Source organism: Halichoerus grypus, chromosome 7 (assembly GCF_964656455.1).
Source record: "Halichoerus grypus chromosome 7, mHalGry1.hap1.1, whole genome shotgun sequence".
NCBI classification, from domain to species: Eukaryota; Metazoa; Chordata; class Mammalia; order Carnivora; family Phocidae; genus Halichoerus; species Halichoerus grypus.
Window position 1 is genome coordinate 36,449,092 of NC_135718.1, and position 25,515 is coordinate 36,474,606.

The following is a 25,515-nucleotide window of genomic DNA, read 5'->3' on the forward strand; positions in this document are numbered from 1 at the left end:
GAGGAACAAGAGTCATCTGCCTTAATGGAGATCACAGTGTGTGTGGGTGTGTGTGTGTGTGTGTGTGTGTGCGTGTGTGTGTTGTGGGGGGTAGGTAGAGACCGACAGTCAAATAGTAATACTGAAGAGGACTTCCACTCCCTCCATTTTGACCTCAAACTTTCTTACTGATTAAGTTCTTCTTTCCAGTTTTCCAGTTTACCTCTTAAGTCAGGCTAAAGACCCTGTGGGCAAAGCATCCCCTGATGGGAACCAAAACTACTCAAGCTGTAAGGACTGCCCTGAGCCAGCAAGGCCTGCATGATTGACCCCAAGACAACCTGATCAACCTGACCTTGACTGCCCAGCTGCATTTACCCATTGACTTTTGTCCCACATTTTCCTTATATAAACCTGGAAGTATTTCTTTAAGACATTAGTCCAAGGTCTTACCAGTGTTGGCCTCACTGAAATACATCCCTTTCTTGTTTCAACACTACTGGTCTGTTTGGGACCCTCTGAGCTAGGGGCCCTTGCAACCCTGCCCCCCCCGCCCCCCGTTAACAATATCTAGCTTTTTCATAGCAGTTATGATGTGCTGGGCACTTCACATATGTTAATTCATTTCATCATTGTAACAACTCAGTGATGTCCTATTATTATCCCCATTGACAAATAAGGGAACAGAGGCATTGTAGAGTCACAAACTGATAGAGTCATGAAGATACAGTGTAGGGAGTAGAAACACGTGATCTAGTCCTAAGGGTCAGGGAAGATTTGTCCAAGTATACGAGGTTGAAACAGAGGTCTGAGGATTGAGTCAGCATCTAGTGGACAAAGAGGTCTGGGGGAAGAGCATTTCAGGCAATGGAAGTAACAGGTGCAAAGGGATAATAATTTGAGGAATTGGCAGGCTGCCCTACAGCAGGAGCACAAGCAGGAGAGGAAGGCAGGAGCCGTAGCACCCAACTTTGTTTGTTTGTTTTTCCTCTATGTCTCCAATAGTATAATAAGGTCAGGGATGGAAGATTTGGGCTTAGCCGAGGCCCAGGGGCTTGGCTTGGCAATCCAGCAGCCCAGCCTGCACTTGCTAGCCTCTGACTTCTCTGCAGATTCAGTCCATACAAATGATGGAGAACATCACATGTAATAAATCATACTGTAAATATGGCTGTGAGCATGGTTTGCTCCCCTCACTTGAAGGGTGGACTGCTAATAATAACAATGTAATTAAAGTAACTACCTCTTTGAAGCATTTACTGTGTGCTAGGATTGTACCAGCTACTTCAGGTAGATTTCTCCCAACAGCTCCTGGTGAGATTCAAAAGCTGAGGCCTCAAGGGATTACATAACTTTGGAAAGGTCCTTACCACCCAAGTTTTTCCTGCCTACTGAGCATGTCCAGTCCTGTTTCCTATTGCCAGGTGTGTTAACTTGAGCAATTTTCCATGGGTTTGCTCAGTGACTGAGTTGGAATTTGAACCCAGCTCTGACTCCAAAGTTTATGGTGTTGACCACCCCGCCATGCTGCCTTCCCTTCTTAAAACACAGGCAACTCCTTACTCTATAAATAGGATGACATTGTCTCTTGAAGTCCTTTCTGGGTGAGGAAAGTGCTTTTTATAGCTTGGGACTGCTTCTGTTTACTTGGTCTCTTCCAGCACCGGTTAATCCCGTGTGCAGCTGTGTCCTTCACTGTCCTTACACTGTATTCCTAGGTTTCCTCCCCGCAAAGACAACTCCAGGAAACCGCATGGTGTCTGCATGTGGGCCAGGAAAGAAATTTCACTCCCTTTGCTTCGCAAATCGGCCTACCTTTCTATAAATAATCGTTCTCCTCCCTCCACTCAGGCCTGTGAGTAGTTTGGTCACTTAACCAAACACACGCACACTCACAAAGCAAGGAGAGGAGGGGTTTTGGAGGTGACACCGTGAATGACCTTGCAAAGGTGTCTAGCCCACTGCGGGCAGGATTAGCAAACCTGAAACCTCTACAAATATTTGTGTGCCTCCGTATTCCTCCCCAAGCTGCCTGCTCCTCTAGCGCCAGCCTCGCCCAGTCCCCTCTCGGCTGCCGAGATACAAAGCCCAACCCGCCCATCTCTTTGCAAACCCTGAGAACTTCATTCCCCATGTTGAAACTCGTCGGTGGCGGTGGCGGGCAGCACTGGGCATGCTCAGTAGCGGGGACAGGTCTGGGAGGCAAGGAAGCCGCGTTTGAAGTCGCACGGCCCGGGTATCAGGAGGAGGCGGGTTGCGGGGGCCCCGGCTGGGGGTCCGCGGGGCTCTCCGATTCCGCGCCGGGAGCCGGTATGCTCCCGGCCGGCGCGGCGGGGCGGGCGCGCGGGGGGCAGAGCGCTGAGGAGCGGGGGGAGCCGGTGGGAGAAGGGGAGGAGCGCCGGGCTCGCCATCCCCCGGCGCCGGCTCTGCGGCTGCTGAATCGGAAACCGCAGGGAGGATCCGGGGAAATAAAGACGCCCGAGAATGACCTCCAGCGAGGCCGCCTGAGCCGGGGCCCGCGCGCCGCCGCACCAGCCCCCGGCATGGGCGACCGGGGCGGGCGGCCGGAGCACTCGGCCACGCACGCCCCGGGGGCCCCCGCCGACGCCGGCGCTGCCGCCGTGAACGGGCTGCTGCACAACGGCTTCCACCCGCCGCCAGTCCAGCCGCCGCGCCTCTGCAGCCGGGGCCCCGCGGGCGGTGGCGACGCGGCGCCCCCGCGCCTCCCGCTCTTGCCGGAGCTCCAGCCGCAGCCACCGCCCCCTCAGCACGACTCCCCGGCCAAGAAATGCCGGCTGCGGAGGAGAATGGACTCTGGGAGAAAGAACAGGCCGCGTAAGTCCCATCGCGAGGGGAGCGCTGGCGCGAGGCAGGCGCATCCCGCGGGCCCAGCACTCGGGAGCGGCGGGGCAGGCACCGCAGCGCGCCCGGTGCGCCTCAGCGCCCGCTGTCGGGGAGTGTACGGAGGGGGCTCCCGGGACTGATTCTTTCCCCAGGGGCGCCAAGCACTAAAGATCGCTGCCTAAGCCTCACTCTTGTTTGCTTCGGTCTGTAGAATGGGCCGATTGAATGCGGCTCCTGAGCTGCTCCTTCGGTCACGACTCTAAAAAAGGCTAGCGCATCGCCCGCCTCACTAATTTGTTGATGGGAAAATGCACGTGTGAGAACATTTCTTGGGGTGCGGGAGTAGGGGTAGAGCTGGAGGGACAGCCGGAGCCGTCCTCTCCCTTCTCCTTGCCCCTTTTCCTTCTCAGAGTTCGTCTTTCTGGGGTTAGCGCTCAGGCAGCCACCTTGTCCTTTGAATCGCAGAGTAGCCGCCAGTACCTCGGGTCTATTGGCAAGCGCCAGGCCTGGAGGCGTGGAGTTTGACAACCCCCCAAATCACAGCCTATTAAATGCTTTTTCTTCGCAGCCAATGAGAGGACCTGTTGGCCGCGACACACCCACTGATACCATGTGGGCCGGAACTATGTGGACCAATGAAAATTGGAGGTGGAGTTTTTTTTTTTTTCCGGGAATTGGGGATGTAGAGTTGAGGGTTTCTAATGGTGTGTGTGGCGTAAAAAGCTGAAATGCGTAATTTCACAGTCTAAAGCTTGTATATGATATTAGTCTATAAAGAGCACCTTCCCCGCAGGACATTGTGAGATGTAAATTTGTAGATCGAGTTTACAGCTGGTTTTTCCCATCTGAGCCGAACCTCATTCAACTGGTTACCTCTTTCTGGGTGTCTTTAATGAAGCTTATAAATGGCAAAAAGCAAAGTAAGTAGAATGCATTACTAATTAGTGATTGCATTCAACACCATTTGCATATGTCTGATACTGAGAAATTGCTAGTATAGGTTTTGGATATATCTGTAAAAACTTGATATTTGGCAAACTTTTTTGTTTCTCTGTTTAGACTCTTAATTTTTCTGTGCCCAGTTAAAATCTCTGAGACTTTAGGAAGTATCGGTGTGGGACGTGACTCTGATACTTGTATTTTGTAGATCTGAAATGTTTAGATTGAAAGTTAGAAGTCTTGTCTGGAACTTTGAAGCCACACAGCAGATTTGGCAATGGTTGTAAGGAGGACATCTACTTAGCACTTGAATTTGTATTTATTTTTGTTTTTGAGACTTGTTAGAAAATTACTTTCCTTATGGACTTAATATTGATTACTTATGATTTGTTAACCTGTTTTACTTCTTTCAAAACCACATTTTAGTTATTTCTCTGATCTATGTGTACAAATTGTATGACAGTTTGCAATGTAAATTGCTAAAATATATTGAAAGAGAACTATATTGAGTTTTTGGGTATTCCAGCTAGCTTAAATGGTCTATGAGAGCACAACACCTTTTGAAGTAATTTTTGAGGAATTTAAAGTACACTCTTAATAATAGATTGGAAGCATAGAAAAAACCATTTTGAGCCTTAATTTGAGCTTGCAAACCCACAGAGATTATTATCTTAGAATACAAGAAAATATAACTTTATGCCTGTATGTTTGGTGTCAGAAATTAAAGTGGTTTGTATTTTTTACAAAAATAAAAACCTTAGTTATCTTAAATTCAGTGACCAGGACACTTACCTATAAACTTTTAAAAGGGATTCATCAAAGTGCGCCTGGGTGGCTCAGTTGGTCAAGCGACTGCCTTCAGCTCAGGTCACGATCCCGGGGTCCTGGGATCGAGCCCCACATCCGGCTCCCTGCTGTGGGGGTAGCTGCTTCTCCCTCTCCCTCTGCTGCTCCGCCTGCTAGTGCTCTCCTGCTCTCTCGGTTCTGTCAAATAAATAAATAAGATCCTTAAAAAAAAAAAAAAAGTAAAAGGGATTCATCCAAATCGACTTTTCATTATCCTACCATGTTTCCTTTTCTCAAATTTGAATGAACATTTCTGAAATAAATTTTACGTGTTCTGAGTCACATCTGCTGTATTCACTACCAAAATTCCTCAGTGAAAACTAGGTTTAATATCTTTACACCTTGCCTAGGTATCTTTTAGGTATCTTTTTAATGTTTAGGTATCTTTTTATAAAAAAAGATAGTGCTCAATCAGTTCATATTTAGGTTCTCTAATCCACTTAGAGTTAAATATATCCCTATTTTCTAACGACTGATAGATTTTTTTTTAAGATTTAATTTATTTATTTGACAGAGAGAGAGAGAGCGCACAGGCAGAGGGAACAGCAGAGGGAGAGGAAGAAGCAGGCTCCCCGCCAAGCAGGGAGCCCGATGTGGGGCTCCATCCCAGGACCCTGGGATCATGACCCGAGCCGAAGGCAGACGCTTAACCATCTGAGCCACCCAGGCATCCCTGACTGATAGATTTTATGTGAGCAACTATAACAAAGAGTTTTGGGTGCTTTAAATAAAATGTAAGAGTATGTTGGGGATTGAAGCATCAAAGCTAGGCAAATAATTCCTACTTACCACTTTACAACATCAGACACCTGAGTCTACTGCCTAAACCAGAGGTGTGTTAAAGACAGCGAGATCTCACTTCTCTCAGATAAGCATCTGGAATGCTGATGTGAGTAGGTGTGTTTCTGTTTGGTAATATCGAGCTTAGAGTGCAGTACATAAAATACTTGATGTTTAAAAACAATGAGTGGAATGAAACAAACAATTCAGTAGTTTCTAATTGTTTTAAAAATGAAATCTCAGTGCAGGGACTCTTTACAAGCTTGTAATCTAAACACCAGACCAGTGGCAGGTTGATTTTGCTAAAGCAGGAGAGAGGAACATTGTCCGCTGTTCATCGAAAGTACTGTCACCTCACTACTTGTCCTTGGAAGGCTTTTCTAAGACTAACCGCTTCATCGAATTTCCTTCATTACCTGACTTCCCTCAGCTACTCAGCAGCTCTGTGACCTCAACCAAGTTACTAGCTCTCATCTTGAGATAGCTGGAGTTGGCTAGGTGATCTTCAAGTGTGGTTTCTTGTACCTTTCAAATTCTCACACTTCACAGCTGATAGGTCTTTCCACGTGACTTCTACACTAGTTATAGTTAAGCATTTAATTATGGTTTGGGGTTTTTTGTTTGTTTGTTTGGTTTTTTGCCTTGTGCTGATTGTTTCATGTGTGTTATTTGTCTTATCTCCTCAATTAAGTTGGAAGTCTGATTATAGGTGATATAGTTTTTTTCTCTTATGCCTTGCTTCTTGGGGACATGAACACTTGATTGAGGCCACGGAGAAAAGGTACAAGTCACATCTCTACCTCACTGAGGTAGCCATGTCCATCCATAAGATAGACTTTGGCAAAAGTCCTACAGTGGAATTTCCATAAAGTATCAACTGGGAGATTCCTTTGGCCTATTCCTTGGTGCTTTGATTCTTCGAAGTACACGTAAGTAGCACCTTACGGAGTCAGCGCATTTCCCAAATATTTTGAAACATTCTAATAGTCCGAATAAAATGCTGTGAGGACTTAATGTGTTATAAATGGTGTAGCCATTCATACCCAGGAGGGCATGAGTTTGAAATGCAGCTGGATGGCCTGAGGCCAGTTATTTCACCTTCCTGCTTCAGTTCCAGTATGATGAGATGGAGATAATCATACTACCTCGCTGGGTTGACGTGAGGATTAAATGAGATAATGTATAATAAGAACTTAGATTCCTGCTTGGCACATAGCAGTTATTCAGCAAAGGCCAGCTGTCATCACCCACATACGGAATCCTGTCCACTGTTAATCCATAGAACAGGACAACACAGCTGGCAGAGGCAACCTCAGACTGACTTAGTTTAAAAAAAAAAATACAGGCTCAGAATAAGAAAGACCAAAACGTTTTATTTGATTAGCTGTAACACTTTTAGTCCTACAATGATTTTTTTTTTTTACCCTTCCCCAATAAAAATAGTGAATAATACAAACAGGTAGGAAAAAAGCAGTTAAAAAGTACTCACAGTTTCATCACTCAGAGAAAACTATGGTACATGTTTAAAATGTACCATATTTTACAGGTAATTTTGGATCATACTAAGATAAGATTTTGATAACTTTTATTTAAAAATAAAATTTTAGCATAAGCATTTAGCAAACATCATTTTTAATGGTATATTATAATCCCAATATTCCATTATATGGATATACCAGAATTTATTTAACCTTTCTCTCCTAGCTTTAGGCTGTAGCGAGGGTCTCTATATCATAAACATCGCTGCAGCAACAACTTCCTACATAACTCTTTCTTAAGTTGTTTTTTGTATGTTTGGTTTTTAAAAATGTATTTATTTAGAGAGAGAAAGAGAGCGCACACGCATGGGCAAGCGGGAGGAGAGGGCAGGGAAGAGAGGGAGTGAGAGAGAATCTCAAGTCGACTCCCCGCTGAGCAGGAGCCTGGCTTGGGGCTCGATCTCACCACCTAGAGACCATGACCTGAGCGGAAAGCAAGAGTCCAATGCTCAACCGACTGAGCCACCTAGGAGCCCCTTAAGTTATTTTTGTTGAGATTGGCGAATACATTCTTTTTGGAGGCGGAACAGAAATGGCACAAGGTAGTATTTAGATGTTGCCTTGAAATACTGGATATTTTAGACCACAAGGACACTGTTAGATGAGCCACCCTAGTGGAGGGAGGAAAAAATGCCAAGGGGATTGTTGGAGTCACCAAACACTATGCTGCAGAAAGGCAAATATTTGGGCATCATCAGAAGGCTGGGTGATGAGTGCTGCCCTCTCCATTTCCTCTTCTGTTGTGCTGCAACAAGCAGGAATAAGGACTGGATCAGCGCTGGCAGCCTCCTGTGGGGTGGGGGTGGGAAGTTCTGGCTTCTCAAATCATTTAGATAGAACACTACTAGCAGAAAATGGGTGAGAGTTCATTATGCACAGAACATACTCATGGGTACAAACCGAAGAAACCGAAGTCTGTTACCAGTTTTAGCTAGCCACCGTTGTGAAAGTAAGAGGTGTCGATTTTCTAAATATTGGGGTATTTAGCTTTGGCATTTGGGCTTTCTACTACCTCTGAATCAGGCTAATTAGAAAAACCAGGATAAAAAGATAATAGGTAGAATTTTCTGGTTGTATCTGCATAGAATGTAGATAATATGCGCTTTAAAACAACAACAACCATATTCAGTGCTTCTAGATGGATGGGAAGCATGTAAATTCAAGAACAAAAGAGAAATGGAAAGCAAGGGCTCATTATACTATTGCTACTTTCTGGGACATGGTCAGATTCTCAAGTTTGTCAATGAAATTATGAGTTGTGCAATGCACATTTGGACTGAAGATTAAGAATTGAAGGCCCAGGGGCGCCTGGGTGGCTCAGTTGGTTAAGCGACTGCCTTCGGCTCAGGTCATGATCCTGGAGTCCCTGGATCGAGTCCCGCATCGGGCTCCCTGCTCGGCAGGGAGTCTGCTTCTCCCTCTGACCCTAACCCCTCTCATGTGCTCTCTCTCATTCTCTCTCTCTCAAATAAATAAATAAAATCTTTAAAAAAAAAAAAAAAGAATTGAAGGCCCAGGGGCTCCTGGGTGGCTCTGTCATTAGGCGTCTGCCTTTGGCTCAGGTCGTGATCCCAGGGTCCTGGGGTCGAGCCCCGCATCGGGTTCCCTGCTCGGTGGGAAGCCTGATTCTCCCTCTGCCTGCCACTCTCCCTGCTTGTGCTCGCTCTCACATGTTCTTTCTCTCAAATAAATAAATAAAATATTTAAAATAAAAAAGAATTGAAGGCCCAAGTGTCCAGCATTGAAGAGGTTAAGTCAGGTATCAGGATCTTTTAGACACGTGAACACTTTTCCTCAAAAGACCAGTAAATGAATTTCAACATTAATGTGAAGCATATTTGTTGGGCACGGTAACCAAAGATGGAAAGAGTACTGTTAATTTTTAGCATGTGGGACGCTTACCAAGTGAATAAAACAAAAAGCCGTCGTGGTTTTGGAAACAGAATTAGTAGGGAAACAAAGGAGTCCTGGTTTTAACTGACAGGTTTTGGGGTTTGGTTTGGTTTGGTTTGGTTTTGTGATAGCCTGGCTTGTGTATGTATGTGTGGTTTTAATACAAATCAAATGCCATGAAAGTAAAAATAAGTCAAGGTTTGACTTCTATGATATTTAATTACATGTGTTTTAGCCTTAATAGGTAAGTCAGTATTCACCTTGGGATGGCAGTATTCTGATTCAGATATGGAAACTGTTCAGTGTACCGAACGTGGTGCACAGAATTTCTAAGTAGACCTTTTCTCTAGATAGTGCAGCTGTCAAGCTTGGTATCTCATTACTTAATTCATGCCATCTTGTAGATGCTTAGAGCTGGCTAATCGTGTGTGTGTGTGTGTGTGTGTGTGTGTGTGTGTGTGTGTGTGTTCGTATTCTCCGTCAATTCGAAGGGGTAAGGTAATGTTACTTTTAGTGGCTGTTCCATCAAAATAATGATCTGGACCTCTAGCAGATTTCTCTGTAGTTTGGAAAGAGGATGGGAAAACTCATGACAATAGTGAGTACTTAACAGTAGTCACTTTGATTGAGTAATCAGAGTAGCTGTTATTGAGCAACAGCTAAAGGCCTGTGTTTTTATGAAAGTATGCAAATTACCAACCCCACTCTCCATTTTACAGATGAGGAAAGAGAGGCTCAGAGAGATGAAGTATCCTGCCCGAAGACCTGTATTCAGTGAATGTCAGGGCCAAAATTCAGACCCAGGTCTAAGTCCATTGACAGCTAGCTGGCTGTCTTTTCTGCCACAATAAACCTATTATTTATGTCAGGAAAAGAAGTGTGTTCTGTAAAATTTTCGGAAGGGATAAGCGTATGCAGTGTGTACCTTTGGCAAAAAGCTGATCCGTGTGTCTGTGGAAGTAACAGTGGCCAGCATTACGGGGCACTTACTATGTGCAGACTCTGAGCTAAACACTTTACATGGATTATCTGAACAAACACTCCTAGCACCCTATGAGATGGGTACTGCTATGGACTTGTGTCCCTCAAAGCTCATATATTGACTTCTAACCCCCAAGGTGATTGTGTTAGGAGGTAGGGCCTTTGGAAGGTGATTAGGTCATGAGGGTAGAGCCACTGGGATTAGTGTCCTTAGAAAAGAGACCTCAGAAAGCTAGCCGCCGCCCCTGCCCCTCCATCCCTGCTTCTGCCATGTGAGGTTACCGCCAAAAGCCATCTAGGAGGCAGGCTCTCACCAGACACTGAATCCACCAGCACCTTGATCTTGGACTCCAGAACTGTGAGAAAGAAATTTCTGTTGTTTATAAGATACTCAGACAATGGTAAGACAGATCCTATCATGATCTTCCTTCTTCAGGTGAAGAAACTGAGGGAGGGCACAAGGGCTCCGGGTAAAACCGTCAGAGTTCAGATTTTGACTCTGCTGGGCTAGACTCAGGACCGTAGAGGGCTCTTGGAAAGTGTGAGTAGTGTTCTGTAGTGGAAAGAGCTTTAGAGCCACCAGACCTAAATTTAGAGTCTCCCTGCACTGTGGGGTTTTTTTTGTTTGTTTTTTGTTTTTGTTTTTGTTTTTAAAGACTTATTTATTTATTTTAGATAGAGAAAGAGAGTGGGGGGAGAGGGGCAGAGAGTTTTAAGCAGACTCCGCACTGAGCGCAGAGCCCGACTCGGGGCTCCATCTCAGGACCCTGAGATCATGACCTGAGCCAAAACCAAGAGTCAGGTACTCAACTGACTGTGCCCCCCAGGTGCCCCAGCACTGTTTAATAACAGTGTAGCCTTAAGGTGAGATCCTCAACTTCTGGGACTATCTCTTGAATAGAGTTAATGGGGCCCATCTTATTAGTTGTGGGGACCAAATGTGGAAAATGTAGATAAGTGTAGAATAGAATGACTAGACCCTGGTGTGTGCACAGTAAAAGACATTTGGTTATTAACACTAGCAACTCTTAATAAAGGTCATTTAATATTAATATTATTGCTGTTATTTAGTCACAGAGGCTTTCAAAACTTTGTGAAATCTCAGAATTTCCATCTTGCCCGGACTGAGACTGGGCCTGGGTTTCCGGGTATGTTCTAAACTGACCTAACATCACATCCTGTGTGGAAGCTCCCCTAACTCCCTCTGACGTTTCTAGAAGCAGGACACATGGCCTGTGTCACAATTCAATGACCTCATTGTCACTTTTCTTAAGTTGCCCCATTGCAACTCCTGAAATGGAGTACAGCGTGCCCTGTCTGAGGGTGATGTTGGCAACTTTGTGACTAAGAAGACTGTCATTTATTTTACTGCTAATCTAGTGCCAGGACAAAGTGATTTTTAAAAAAGGAAGTTCCTTCCTTTGATCTTTACGGTTTGATACCTCAGCCCTTAGGTGAGGCAGATAATGCACAAAAGAGATGAGAAGGATTAGGAAAGTGAGCGCTTGGCCTTTGTAAAAGCTGCATGAATCGGACAAGGCTTCAGAATTCAGAACAGCTGCGTGGAGTTCTTAGGCCTTCTTTTTTTTTTTTTTTTTTAATTTTTTTATTGTTATGTTAATCCCCATACATTACATCATTAGTTTTAGATATAGTGTTCCATGATTCATTGTTTGTGCATAACACCCAGTGCTCCATGCAGAACGTGCCCTCCTCAATACCCATCACCAGGCTAACCCATCCTCCCACCCCCCTCCCCTCTAGAACCCTCAGTTTGTTTTTCAGAGTCCATCGTCTCTCATGGTTCTTCTCCCCCTCTGATTTCCCCCCCTTCATTCTTCCCCTCCTGCTACATTCTTCTTCTTCTTTTTTTCTTTCTTAACATATATTGCATTATTTGTTTCAGAGGTACAGATCTGAGATTCAACAGTCTTGCACAATTCACAGTTCTTAGGCCTTCTTTTTAACCTGCAGCCTAGCAAACTTTGTTCTGGCAGATGAGGAGATGGATATTTCTGGGCACTTGTTGCCTTTAAGACTAGCACATGAACCTTCTGGGGCACCTGGCCTTGACTCTATGCTGAATCGGGGCCACAGGGCCTTTAGCTTGCGCCTCTGGATAGTGTGAGCCTACCCGAACCTCTGGGAGCGGGGACCAGCCTGGACGGTGTTGGTTACTAGGAATCGTCTGGGGCTTCTGGACAAACAACTCCTTTACAGCCTGAGGCAGGAGGTCGAGGAGTGAGAGAGGCAGGGGTGGACTTGTGTGACTTCAAACTTGATGTGGGTCAGCGGTGTGATGAGGCTTCCGGCAGAATGTAAGCACTCAAATGTTAGCTATTATGGGTGGTGGTGTTAGATGCCCTTCCTTACACGTAGTCAAATCAGACTCCCATAACTTCTACCTTGACCATACATTTTGTCCAGTCTCTCTTCTACATGACTGCTCACTAGATATTTAAAGACAGCTATTTTATCTTGACTTTTCCTTGGGGTCCTACCCTCTGAGAAACCAAGACCCACAGACTCACCTGCCAGACTCCATCATCCATGTGATTCAGTACTGGTTGTAATGGGTTGCCAACAGTATTAAAACTTAGACAGGAGGATAGCCTCTTGGGGTTGTCATGAAGGGGATTAAGTACGTACTGACCTGGGTGACCTTGAACACTGAGATTTAATAAGCCTATGGGTCCCACAGGGGCTAACCAGTTTTTGTCCCTGCGCTAGACTTTACATGTGATACTTGGCTTCACGTGATTCCAAGCTGGAGTGTAGACTGAAGCCAGTTACCTGGCTTGATTTTACTCAAATACTAAGGCATTTCCAAAGTCACTAAACTCTGTGTGTATGGATTAGAAGACTTGAACATAGTTGAGGCTGTCTGCTTACTATTCATACTTTCCCAACTACCAATGTTTAATGAAAAACATCTAAAGACATGCTGTGTATTTAGGGAAAGGAAGGTAGTATCTGTTTGGGCAAGGAGATACCACATCTTCTTATCTTTTATGGAAGGTTTTTAGTATAAGGAAGTGGCCCAAATGTGATTTATTCTTTGGAGTGACTGCATAAGAGATCAACACTTTTTTTCTCGAAGATTTTATTTATTTATTTGAGAGAGAGAGAGCATGAATGGGGGAGAGGAGCAGAGAGAGATGGAGAAGCAGACTCCCCACTGACCAGGGAGCCCGACATGGCGCTCGATCCCAGGACCCTGTGGTCACGACCTGAGCCGAAGGCAGACGCTTAACTGACTGAGCCACCCAGGTGCCCCTATCATCGACACTTTTTTTTTTTTTTAAACATTTTATTTATTTTTGACAGAGAGAGAGAGAGCACAAGCATGGGAAGCAGCAGGCAGAGGGAGAGGAAGAAGCAAGCTCCCCGCTGAGCAGGGAGCCCGATGTGGGGCTCGATCCCAGGACCCTGGCATCACGACCTGAGCCGAAGGCAGACGCTTAACCATCTGAGCCACCCAGGCGCCCCTCATCAACACTTTTAAAGAGTGGTGAGGGGTATCATGAATAATTATGCCAGGACCACAGGCATAAAATGGGATTATCCGAGACAAACCACGAGGAGTCCCCTTGATGAGCTGGTGCCGGCTCCTACAGGTCCTGAGAGCTAGCTGTACACATTACTTCCTAACTCTGCATTCAGTGTCCTTATGTCAGTAGCTTGAAATTGGCTACGGTGGGTGTATTTATACTGTGGAAATTAGTGAAGAGTAAAAATCAAGGCTTTATTTTTAGAGAGCCAGTTGCTAAACATTTACCAGTACGCCACTGACTAGAAAACAGGTCATGGGTCACGCAGAGGAAAGTCCCAGAGAACATCAGTAATACAAGCTGAATTATTAAGGCATTTGAGTCAGAAGGGGAGGAAAAGGCCAACGTGTCCTCTGCTAAGTAGGACAATGCCAGAAGATGGGGAGTTAGACAAAGGAGCTTCATTCTCAGGAAAGCAAGTTTCTACAAATATTTGAGGGCCCGCTATGATGTAAGGGTAAAATTTGGAATTGCACTGTTATCTGCCTCCCTTTCTCCCTCTTAAATTCCTACCCCAAATACAGTTGGGTTCAGTGCTGGATCACCCAGTAGGTAGGACAAGCAGGTGTTAATATACCAGCAATGCAGCCGGAGAACTAAGGAAAGGAGAAGAAAATAGTATACATGACTTTAGGTATACAGATATATATCCGTGCGTGCACCAAAGTGTTAATCACAGGGAAATCGTAACTTTGGGCTTCTTTATACTCATTTTATGACTCCCTATGTTTTTATTTTGAATGACTTGAATTGTTTTGAGCTGTATGTTCATTACACGTGGATTGGGAAACACCAACATTTCTTCTGTAAATAGGTGTTAAGTCCGGCCCCGATGAGCCTTGCACCTATCTAGGGTGATTTAAAGTTAATTTACTGTTGGTGAAATGGCAGGGTGGAGTTGCCGGAGTATCTTCGTTTCATGTTTCTGGTGAGAGCGGGCGAGTTGAAATTTGTCCCAACCAAAAGGGAAAGGAGCTTGGCATGTTTGTTTCCAAAAGCAGGATCTTTGGGCAAAAAAAGGGACTTCCCCAGTTCGATCCCATTTGTGTTTTACTCATGCTCCACTGTCCTCTCACTGTCTTGTAGGAATATTTGGAGAGTGTTGGTATTTTAAAGAAATCTTTTTATCTAGGAAAATTTCAAACGTTATATAAAACCAACGTGTATATCCAAGAAGTGCTAATCACTCATCGTTCAGCCTATCTGTCCATTCATGTCCTATCCTCTTTTATCTGTTACATCCAAACCTCCCCTTTCAAACTGGATGATTTGCAGCAAATCTCAGATATATCATTTCGATGGTAAATATTTTCATATGTATTTCTAAAAGGTAAGAACCCCTTTTAAAAACATAACGCTTATCTGTTAATTGCTGAAAAAAGTTAACAATGTGTTATTTTCAGTTGAACTATAATATTTTATGGTGCACAGTTAGAGGAATAAATTCAGTAATCTAACCACGAATAAAATTGTTGCATCCTGTTTGTTGCTAGGTAGATGAAAATTTGACATTGTGTTTCCTGGAAGGATTCAGTTTGCGGAGGTGGGGTGGATTTTGTTTGTTTGTTTTGCCAGTCCTGTTATTGTTTGTTTATGATTAATTTTTAACCGTTTCTTCATGGTGTGAGACTTGAAACTTCATTCTTGTAATGCGCCCAAAAGGTGCTTGGGGATCACCCCAGACTCACTGGCTTAGAAGTGACTTGTGTCTCATCTCCTATGTAGTTTTTGTCTTGAGATTGAGAGTTTGAGCACACTATTAAAAGAATTCCACCCTTCTTTCCTCTGCAGCCACTCGGGTGAGAGCAGGCAAGCTAGCACTCATCCTGAACACACATAGGAAGTAGGACTGGGCTCAGGCTGGAGGCCTGGAGGGGCTGCATTCAAGGTTGAACCTCAGCTGGGGCGCCTGGGTGGCTCAGTCGTTAAGCATCTGCCTTCGGCTCAGGTCATGATCCCAGGGTCCTGGGATCGAGTCCCACATCGGGCTTCCTGCTCCGCGGGAAGCCTGCTTTTCCCTCTCCCACTCCCCCTGCTTGTGTTCCTGCTCTCGCTGTGTCTCTCTCTGTCAAATCAATAAAATCTTTAAAAAAAAAAAAAGGTTGAACCTGGGGTTTAGAGGAGGTTCCCAGGAGGGGTATTGCTGAAATTTGTGCGGTTTGCCATTCCAGACAATCTTTAGACCGATGACGCTGCATTTCAAATTAATCACAAAAACAAAGAAAAAGATCCTGAATCTATTTAGTATCACTCTTGTTTGTCAAGCATTCCTGGGGATCAAACCAGTTAAAACATCAGTGAGTTCTTACCTGTGTAACTGCCAGGACTGGCTTACTCTTGTCAGTAGTAGGAGTTTTTCTGTTTTATGAAAAACGTGCTTCAGATGCATTTTATACATTTTTGTCTTCTTTGGCAGAGTACTGAGTATCATGTGATATTGTCTAGTAATTTAGGGACATTACTAATATCTGTTCTTATGCTGGGTTGTATAAGTAATGGTGTACAAATTGTTGTTCCTTTGTTTTTTAGTCAGTGGATATTTGTTATGCATCAGCTATGTGCAGGATGGAACTTTTTAAAAAGGGTCCAAATATTTCATTCAAAATTCTTCTTTAAAAATATTTTTGTCTATTTAAAAGCTGTCGTTAAAAAACATGTTGGAAACCACCTAACTAATGTTTGGGTGAGTTCCTTAACTTCTCATTCTCAGTTCTGTCATCTTTGCCTACCGCACTGGGTTAGGAGAATTAAATCAGATATTGCACGTAAAGCTCCTAGCGCAGAACTCAGCACATAGTAAGCCCTTAATGTTAGTTGGAACAGAGCTGCTGCTGGATTAACCCATTTTTTGTAGACCTTGGAATAAGCTTCTCCTGAATTCTTATAAACAGACCACTGATTGGCAAGTTGGTAGCTCTGAAGTCTTTTAAAAAGTTCGGCCTGTGCACATATGTCCACATAAAATTGCACAGGTTAATGTACCACTTTAGTACAAGTGTACCACACTCAATTAAATTTTAGGCAAGGCTTAGTTTTTGCTTGGCAAATGCTCTCACTCTGGCATAGGTCAGTTATATAATAACAAGTAAATGAATAACCTGTCCAGTTTAGAGCTTTAGCGCTCACTCTAAAGTTTAGGTACTTTTGTTTGATTTTTATGTTTGTTACAAGCAAAAGGAGGAGTTGTTAGTTATTTCCAGTGTTCAGCTTTTTGTGAAACATTTTCAGTAAATCTTTCCAAGTTACTGAATCAGTTTTGATTCCAGAAATCCCCGGATTGCAAGGAAAGCTGTTCAAAAAACAGTTAGAATTTGCACCTATTCTCTGTGAGTCAAACTTTTCTCCATATTGTGTAATCCAAACAAAGTACAAAAATAAATTGGATGCTGAAGTTTATGAGACTACAGCTATCGTCTGTAAGTGACAACTGTCTAGCCTTTACAGTCATCAAAACAGCGTTGTTTTCATAGATGAACTTTACATTAAATGTGTAATGCGTTTTGTAAAGTAAACCAATGTAAAGATGTTGCTTTTATCTCTTTCATATGTGAGGTTCAGAGTTCAGATGTAATAAATTTCCACTGCTGAATTGTTTGGAAAATATTACCTTAATGATGGAGAAGGGCACTCTGTCCCCAAACTAAATGGCACCAGATAAATAAAATATTTTGGGGTGCCTGGGTGGCTCAGATGGTTAAGCGTCTGCCTTCGGCTCAGGTCATAATCCCAGGGTCCTGGGATCGAGTCCCGCATCGGGCTCCCTGCTCGGCGGGGAGCCTGCTTCTCCCTCTGCCTCTGCCTTTCTCTCTCGCTGTCTGTCATGAATAAATAAATAAAATCTTTAAAATATTTTGAATACTCATATTTTTAAAGTTGCAACCTCTTTTCCAACTAGATATTACATTTAGCTGTGCCTTTGATAAAAATTGTTATAGTAAAAGAAAACATTTATTACTAATGACAGTGATCGTCACTTCTGGAAACTTGTCAGCAATGAGCCAGAAGGCAGCTGAGAAACTGGAAGGAAGCAAACACTTATGAGCCACCCAAATCAGTGTTGGAAAGTAGATAAAATTGGAGATGCTTTTGCATTTTGCATTCAGAGTACTTCCTGTGCTCTCTCTGAGTCCATTTACTCTTACCAAAGGCACAGTTTTTAACAGACTTGATTTTCTGGTTTCTCTGCATTCATATCCAGCAGGTTTGGGATAGATATACCGCAGTAACATTGATAGCAGCAAGAAATTAACAGCATTAGCCCAAAAGCAAGACAGAGAAAGCTATAATAGAGACAAAAGAATACTCAAGTCATAGCAGCCTGGGAGGCACAGATTCATGTGGTTCCTGAAGGCATCAGTCTATAATGGGCACAAAAATTGATTCTCATATGCCCGTCAGTAATCAGGAAGAGTTAAAATTTTTTTACTGTTTATTTTCTTTAAAAATATGGGAAAGTGGGTCATGCATTTTAGAAAGATTTTCTTCAAGAACAATTATAACTTGGCATTTATATTTTATTTATTTTTTAAAAGATTTTACTTATTTATGTGTGAGAGAGAGAGAGAGAGCACAAGCAGGGAGGGAGGGGCAGAGGGAGAAACAGGCTCCCCGCCGAGCAGGGAGCCCGATGCGGGACTCGATCCCAGGACCCCCGGATCATGACCTGAGCTGAAGGCAGTCGTTTAACTGACTGAGCCACTCAGGCACCCCAATTTGGCATTTATATTTTAAAAGTTATCTATAAAATGAAGGGATTAGGCCAGAGCTTCATATATGCATAAAATCTGCTTTATTAAGATATAATTCACATGCAATTCACCCATTTAAAGTGTGCAATTAGGTGGTTTGTAGCGTATTCACAGAGTGCAACCATTACCACAGTCAGTTTTAGAACCATAGCCCCCCACCCCGAAAACTTATTGGCGGTCACTCCTTTTTGCCCCACAACTCCCAACACCAGGCAACCACTAATATTTCTGCCTCTTACAGATTTACCTATTGTAGACATTTCATATATTGGAGTCATACAGTAGGTGGTCTCTTGTGATTGGTTCCTTTCACTTAGCATAGTGTTTTCAACATTCATCTATGTCTTAGTGCATATCAGTATTTCATTCCTTCTTATTGCCAAATAATACTTCATTGAATGGAGACAGCATAGGTTATTGATCCATTCATCAGTTGGTGGACATTCAGGTTGTTTCCACTTTCTGGCTATTATGAGTAATGCTGCTATGAACATTCACGTACAACTTTTTATGTGGACATGTGTCCATTTCTCTTGGGTGTGTACCTGAGAGTGGACTTGCTAAATCATATACCAGCTTACGTTTAACCTCCTGCAGAACTGTCAGACTGTTTTCCAAAGTGACTGCACTATTTTATATTCCCACCAACAGTGTGAGGGGCTCCCAATTTCTCCACATCCTCACCAACACTTGGCATTTTCCATTTTTTAAATTATAGCCACTCTAGTGGGTTCAAAGTGGTATCTCATTGTGATTTTGATGTGCATTTCCCTCAAAGTGCTCTTATGTCCCTCCAACACTCACGTCCTATGGTTTTAAACTTTTTTGTAGGTTTGAGTGTCATCTCCAGTTTAATGATAAGGTTCTTGAATGGCTAGGAAGTCTTAAGCTTAACTTTCTGATGGTTATTGTGCCTAAGAGGGAACCCTGCTTAGAGCTGCCATTCGTAAATAGTAAAGGATTGTTTTAAATGGTGTCTGGTCCTAAGACAATGTGGATTTCACTCATAGCAGAGTTTTCACTCTTTCCTGATTGTTCTTGATTAACGATCAGTCCTTGCAGACTGGAATGTAAGTGCCAAAGGGGCAAGTTCACGGCCGTATCCTGGCTCTGTGTCACAGTGCCTCTCACTGTCATAAATATCTGTTCATGAATCAGTTTATCCATCAGCATGTAGTTGTTCTCAGATTTTTTGAAGAGGGGCTTGTGATCTTTCTTTCAGCTTGTAATGCCATGTGAGCAGTTGGCGTATCTTTCCTCAGTCCCCACTCAGCTCGACTTTAAAGATTTGCCAGACTTTCACAGTCAAGCTAAAGTGCATGAACAAAGCCCATTTCTGGTAAACCTGTTGTTCCGCCCAGTGGTGCCACCTAGCCCTGCAGTTCTCCCTGAAGCCTCCAATTAACCACTCCCTGGTATTAAATTGTCAGTAGCATCCCTGGAGTAAGTACGTATGCTCTGGTGGCTTATCAGGACAGAAAGCTAAACCTCTTGGTGGTTTAAACTGGGATTTATTTAAGCAGGTAATGAGATTGCCATCTTGAGCTTCAGTGCAGGGCATTAGATAGCTGGAGGAACCATTCCTGGGTGGACGCTCTGGTTAGTTCTGGGTTCTGAAATGATCACATTGGAAATAATCACACAGGGCCACTGTACTCTTGTCCCTTGACACATCTCTACAGGATCTTCTTTTTAGTCAAGGGACTGTATTTCTGATGACGAAGGTGACGTTATTAAAGCCGAGGACCACATGCAAGGTTGATACTTACCTCCTGTTGCCTCTATATGGGGCAGAACAGACAGCTTCTTGGTGAGAAATAGGGACAATGACCTTAACTGTCTGTAATTGTCCCCCCCCTTCCTTAGCTTGACAGTGTGACTGCGGACTGGGACACAGTTTTCATTTGCCTATCATTTCCCCTCCTTAGGACCTAGGACAGAAATCCAGGGCTTGACTGTGAGGATGACAGGAACAGAATGAGCTCAGTGGTCACTAGAGTGACATCCCTCCTTCTGCTCTGATTTTCTCTCATAAGGGTGGCAGGGAGAGGCTCCAGGACCTTAGGAAAGAAACCATGCCTCACTGAGCTGCTCAGGGACTTGAGGAAGACGCTCAAGGAAAAGTGTTTTTCACCTCATGGGTTTGACATTTTGGATCCCCTCATCTGTAGCTTCATCTTGCCCCTGCTTCCTCCTGGCCCAGGTTCAAGCTAAGAATACATGTATGGGTAACACCAGAATGGCGCCCTGCAAGACCTGTTGTTTTTTTTTTCTCTCTCTCTCAAATCTTAACCGAAAAAAGAAGTAACCCAGCTTTTATGTTGGTGTTTCTGTTTGTTGTTCAGATTTCATGTGGTTGTCTGTGTCAAGGTCGGCCACATGGGCTGCAAATCAAAGAACGTCTGCCTGCCTGACCTAAATACACCAGTACTGTGTCATGAGCTCACTTCTTTACCGAGGAATGCGTGGTTACCTTTAACACGGGGTCCACTGGGAGAGAGAAGCACATTGACGAAACTTAATCATATGTGGAACGTTTCTAAACCCATGAGCATGGGTTTAGTCTTGGGTGGATGATACCTGGAAATTCAAAAGCTGTGTTTAAAATTTAAAAATCACCTGCGGCGCTCATGGTATAAATTGTCCATTAATAATTTCATTAACAAGCAATTAGATGTGTTCAGGTCCCTTTGGGGAATGGGAACGTCTGCCAGGTCATTGCCAGGCACTACCCCGTGGCCCGCCTCAGAGCTCCCTCACGGTTAAAAGCAAGAGCAACCCATTCAAACTCTGATTTCTTACTTTTAAGTTGTGCTCTAGCTTCTTACAGCATTCGTTTTGATTCAACTAGAACAGCAGTTTTGAACTTGACCAGTGAGAATTACAGCCGCCCCCCGCCCCCACCCCCTGGAAAACATTTTCCATTTTCTCCAGTCCCGCTGCATCCCAGTCTCCGGGCCATGGCCTGGGAGCCCATATTTTTAACAAGTACCTTCGGCAGTTTTTATAATGAGGCAAAATTGAGAAAGCATGTGGTTGAATATAGCTTGTCCTTTTTAAAAAATAAAGGTCATTAAAACTTGGACTTTAAATTTAGTTGCAACTAAATACTCAAATTGAAGTTGCTTTAAGGAAATACAATTGTAAACAAACCATAGCTACCCAGTTCAAATTGCAAATGCAAAGCAGACTGCAGTCGGGTGTCTTGTCAGTTCCAACCTGTGACTGGGTGAGGCGCAGAATGTGAACAGAGGCGAACTGCCTGGACCCCCAGCGCTCGGCCTTGATGTGCTCCTTCCTCCCTACGAAATTCAAAGCTATAGCTTTTAACTCTGTTGGTATAAAGACGAATGTGCTAATAGGACATATTACAACATTGTCTTTGACCTGAAAGTTTGTATGTTTTCTTCTAATTTTAAAAGAAATTACAGTATCTTCACCAGTGCCCAAAAAGGTCGCAGGCCCTAGGCACTGAGTCTGTTGCGTGTAGCCGAGCAGAACTGGTGAAATCCGGGCCTTAGTTCTGGGGGCTGATGTGATGATATTTCTGCCGGCCTCAGAACTCCTGAAAGGAATCCTCGCTATTCGCTTTTTCTCTCTCATATATGAGAATATGATCAGCCTTTCTTTTTTGATCAGCCCTTTTGTTCCCATCCCAGTCCGCATGAGGGGGAAAAAGCTGACGGGACCCAGAGGCTGTGAGTGGCAGGAGGGTTATTGTCACACGGGGATGTGTGGCCTTTCCCACAGTGATCCTTTCCCGCAAACGTACCTCTGCCCCCGTAAGTGCGTCTTGAATGGCCAAGTTTAACCTACAAGGTTAGTGCAGGAGGGTAAGTCAGGACTCTTCCTACCCTCAATTCCCACCTGTCAAGTGTCTAACCGATGAAACAGCTTTGTCCTTGGGGGTCAGGCGTGCCTTGTCATTGATAGCTTGTGTCTAGTGGATTTCAATAAGGGCTTGACACGGGCAGGGTGTTGCTTGAGCAGGGAAGGGGCTGTGGGGCTGGGGAATGCGGGCACACTGGTTCCCGTGGGCAGGACCGCAGGTCTGAGGTCAGCTCCCCGAAACAAAGGTAAAATAATTTCTTTTTCTTTTGCATCATTACAGTGAAGTTTTTGATTGAGAATTCAAAAATAACTCTGATTATTAGGCACCTGGGTGGCCCAGTCAGTTAGGCATCTAACCGGCTCAGGTCATGATCTCAGGGTCCCGGGATCGAGCTCGGAGCCCTGCGTCGGCCTCCCTGCTCAGGAGTCTGCTTCTTGCCCTCTTCCCCAGCCTTTCTCCCCCTCCCCTCTGCTCGTGCTCTCTCTCTCTCTCAAATAAATAAATAAAATCTTTATACATAAATAAATAAATAAAATAACTTTGATTATGAAGATTAAATGTGTTATTGTAAGCAATTGAAAAGCATCATCAGAAAAGCCAGAAGGAGAAAAAAATTACCCTAATCCACGACTCAGAGATAACAGCTATTAACATTTCCGCCTAAAGTTTCTAGTCTTGTTTTCTGTGCACAAATAGCTATTTAATTTTTATACAAAATTGTAATCATGTACAGTGTACCATTGAACCACCTGCCTTTTTCACCTAACAACATATAATGAACATTCTCCTCACATCATTAAATGCCATCCTACAAAATGATTTTAATGGTGGTATTTTGTTCCTTTGTGTTAATGGGTGATCATTTATTTAGTTTATTTAACCCACTCTGTATGTTTGGACAATAATTAATTTTCTCACTCACGGTAGTAAAAGTTCAGTGATTTTTTTTTTAAGATAAATTTTTGAATGCATGCATAATTATTTCTTTAGGGTACAGTGGAACTGATACATTAAAGAATATAGGAGGAATCTGGAGCTTTTTAACAGGTATTTTCCAAAAAGCCCATGTTTCCATTCCCACCAGTGCTCTGTAAGTGCTTGTGTCCTTGTCCCCTTGCCCCCTTGCCAACACTGGGGATTGCCGTGTGACTAAAATGCAAACGAAGGGAACCTGGTGTGCGTTAATTTGAAAGAGAGGATGACTCAAGTTTCTTCGCATAGAATATTTAATGTTTAGCAGATTGCTCTGTGTGCAATAATTATGGGTTCCTCTACAGTGTTACCGAAACCCTTTTATTAAATTTTACATTTACCACTTTCTTCAAGGTCCTTAAATAGCTCTTAGGTTTTCAGCTCTTATGTTTTACGCAGTTAAAAGTATGGTTTTGGAGGGCTGTGTGTGTGTGTGTGTGTGTGTGTGTGTGTGTGTTGAGGATGATGGGATGTGAGAAGTAGACAGAACCTTGGTGATCGGTGAGCCCACTTACAGCTTACAGCTTAGTCAATGGCTCAAGGAAGAAACTTGCCCACGACCATCCTGTCTGTCCGGGTGCTGTCACTGCAAGTGACAAGCTACTCAACTCAGACAAGCCTTGCAAAATGGGGAGCTTACTGGCTCATGAAACTGAAAATGGGTCTAAACTACTAGGACTGACCTTGGGCAATCCTTGATCTTTCTGAGCCATAATTTTCTTATCTGTAAACAGGATGTTGGACTTGACCTAAGGTCCCTTTCACCTCTTAAAGTTAAATGTTTCTATGAATATATTAGCAAAGACTGCATTATACTACCAGCTAAATTTAGACATGGTGAAGGGAAGACTAGACCTCAGAGAACTAATTTTTTTTTTTTTAAAGATTTTATTTATTTATTTGACAGACAGCAAGAGAGGGAACACAAGCAGGGGGAGTGGGAAAGGGAGAAGCAGGCTTCCCGCCGAGCAGGGACCCCGATGCAGGGCTCGATCCCAGGACGCTGAGATCATGACCTGAGCCGAAGGCAGTCGCTTAACCAACTGAGCCACCCAGGTGCCCCAAGAACTAATTTTTTAAGAAATACAATTCTATTACACACTCAGATCTAAGTTAACAAAGTTTGGGTTTTTTTAACATGTAGAGGTCCTTAGGCAACTTCAACATAATAGTATTCATGTAGCGTAAAAACATCAGTGCTTTTTTTTTAAATTTTATTTATTTATTTGAGAGCGAGTGCACGCACGAGCAGGGTGGAAGGGCAGAGGAAGAAGCAGGCTCCCTGTTCAGTGGGGAGCCCAACACAAGGCTCAATCCCAGGATCCCAGGACCCCAGCATCATGACCTGAGCCGAAGGCAGACACTTAACCGACTGAGCCACCCAGGGGCCCCAAAATATCAGTGCTTTAAAAGTCTTTTTTTTCCTATTGATTATACAAACCTCAAATATCTTTTCTACCCATTAGTTAGCTCAACAAATCTATTTGTGGGGCACCTGGGTGGCTCAGTCCATTAAGTGCCCAACTCTTGATTTCAGCTCAGGTCATATCTCAGGGTCCTGGGATCGAGCCCCGAGTTCGGCTCTAGACTAAGCACAGAGTCTGCTTGTCCCTCTCCCCCTGCTCCTCCCCCCACTTGCACGCTCTCTCAAATAAATAAATAAAATCTTAAAAAAAAATCTATTCCCAAGTAGTGGGAAAAGAAATTCAATCCCACTGTTCCCCATTCACAATTATTTCAACAAATTCCAGCTTGGTGGAACCTCAAGAGATATGTTAAACTGTGCAGGACAGCAACTGCTTGCTGAGTCAGACCTGTGCCCAAAGGCGCTAATCTTACACACAGGAAGAAATACTGGTATTAGTGAACTTTGCCTCACCAGGAACACCTTAAAGCTCTGGCTGGTTGTTCAAGAGGAGGTAGATTTTCTACTGTCAGGCTCCCTTAGCCCTTTAAAATTATTTCTTTGGTAGGAAATCTTTTCTGCATTGTGGTTGTTGGGGGTTCTTTTTGGTCTTTGCTCATTGATGCTATTTGGAGTTCACTGTGTAACCCTTGAAATTTACTGCAGGAAGCACGGGTGCCTCTCAGAGACTATTCTAGTGTTCCAGAAAGGTCTTTAAGAAACAGGCTTTGTTTTAAAGCCATCGACTACCAATAAAAATTTAAATATCTCCATCACAGTATTTGGAATACAGATTCATTTCACGGTTTTAAATTACTACTAGATAGCCAATCCTGGTTTGTGTTTGGAGAAATTTTTAGACAGAAATACATGCAACAGGACCTACATATCTTTTTATTAATGCTCAGCTACCACATGTTTATCAGCGATACTGGAAGTCCCTGGATCCCCAGATCCCTGGATCTGGTCCTGCAGGAGAGGGAGGGTTCCAGGGGAAAAAATACCCAGATTTTGATGGAGGGTATATTACTCAGGATAGGCAAATCATCTGCATAACAACCGTCAAATCTCAGTTCCTTAAAACAACAAAGGTTTATTTCTCATTCACACTATAAACCCATTGAGGGGGTGGCTGGGGGCTCCATTCTGGCTCATCCTCACTCTGACGCAGATGACCCAGATGATGCCAAGTCATTGTCTTGGATTT

At 43.7% G+C, this 25,515-nt stretch overlaps 1 protein-coding gene across 5 annotated transcripts in view; it reads left to right on the forward strand.

The window, feature by feature from the left end:
- The first annotated feature begins 2,070 nt into the window (after nt 1–2,070).
- The window catches only part of PANK1 (pantothenate kinase 1), a 56,479-nt gene continuing 33,034 nt past the window's right edge, over nt 2,071–25,515 (forward strand). The window contains exons 1-2 of one of the 5 annotated variants that reach the window (XM_036084695.2): nt 2,675–2,814; nt 3,392–3,471. In XM_036084695.2, the coding sequence (XP_035940588.1) occupies nt 3,459–3,471 (13 nt within the window). In that variant the 5' untranslated portion in view covers nt 2,675–2,814; nt 3,392–3,458. Of the gene's footprint in view, nt 2,815–3,391; nt 3,472–3,506; nt 3,748–5,122; nt 5,300–25,515 lie in introns of those variants that run through there. The other 4 variants (XM_078077398.1, XM_078077396.1, XM_036084692.2 and 1 more) reach the window with 4 other exon arrangements.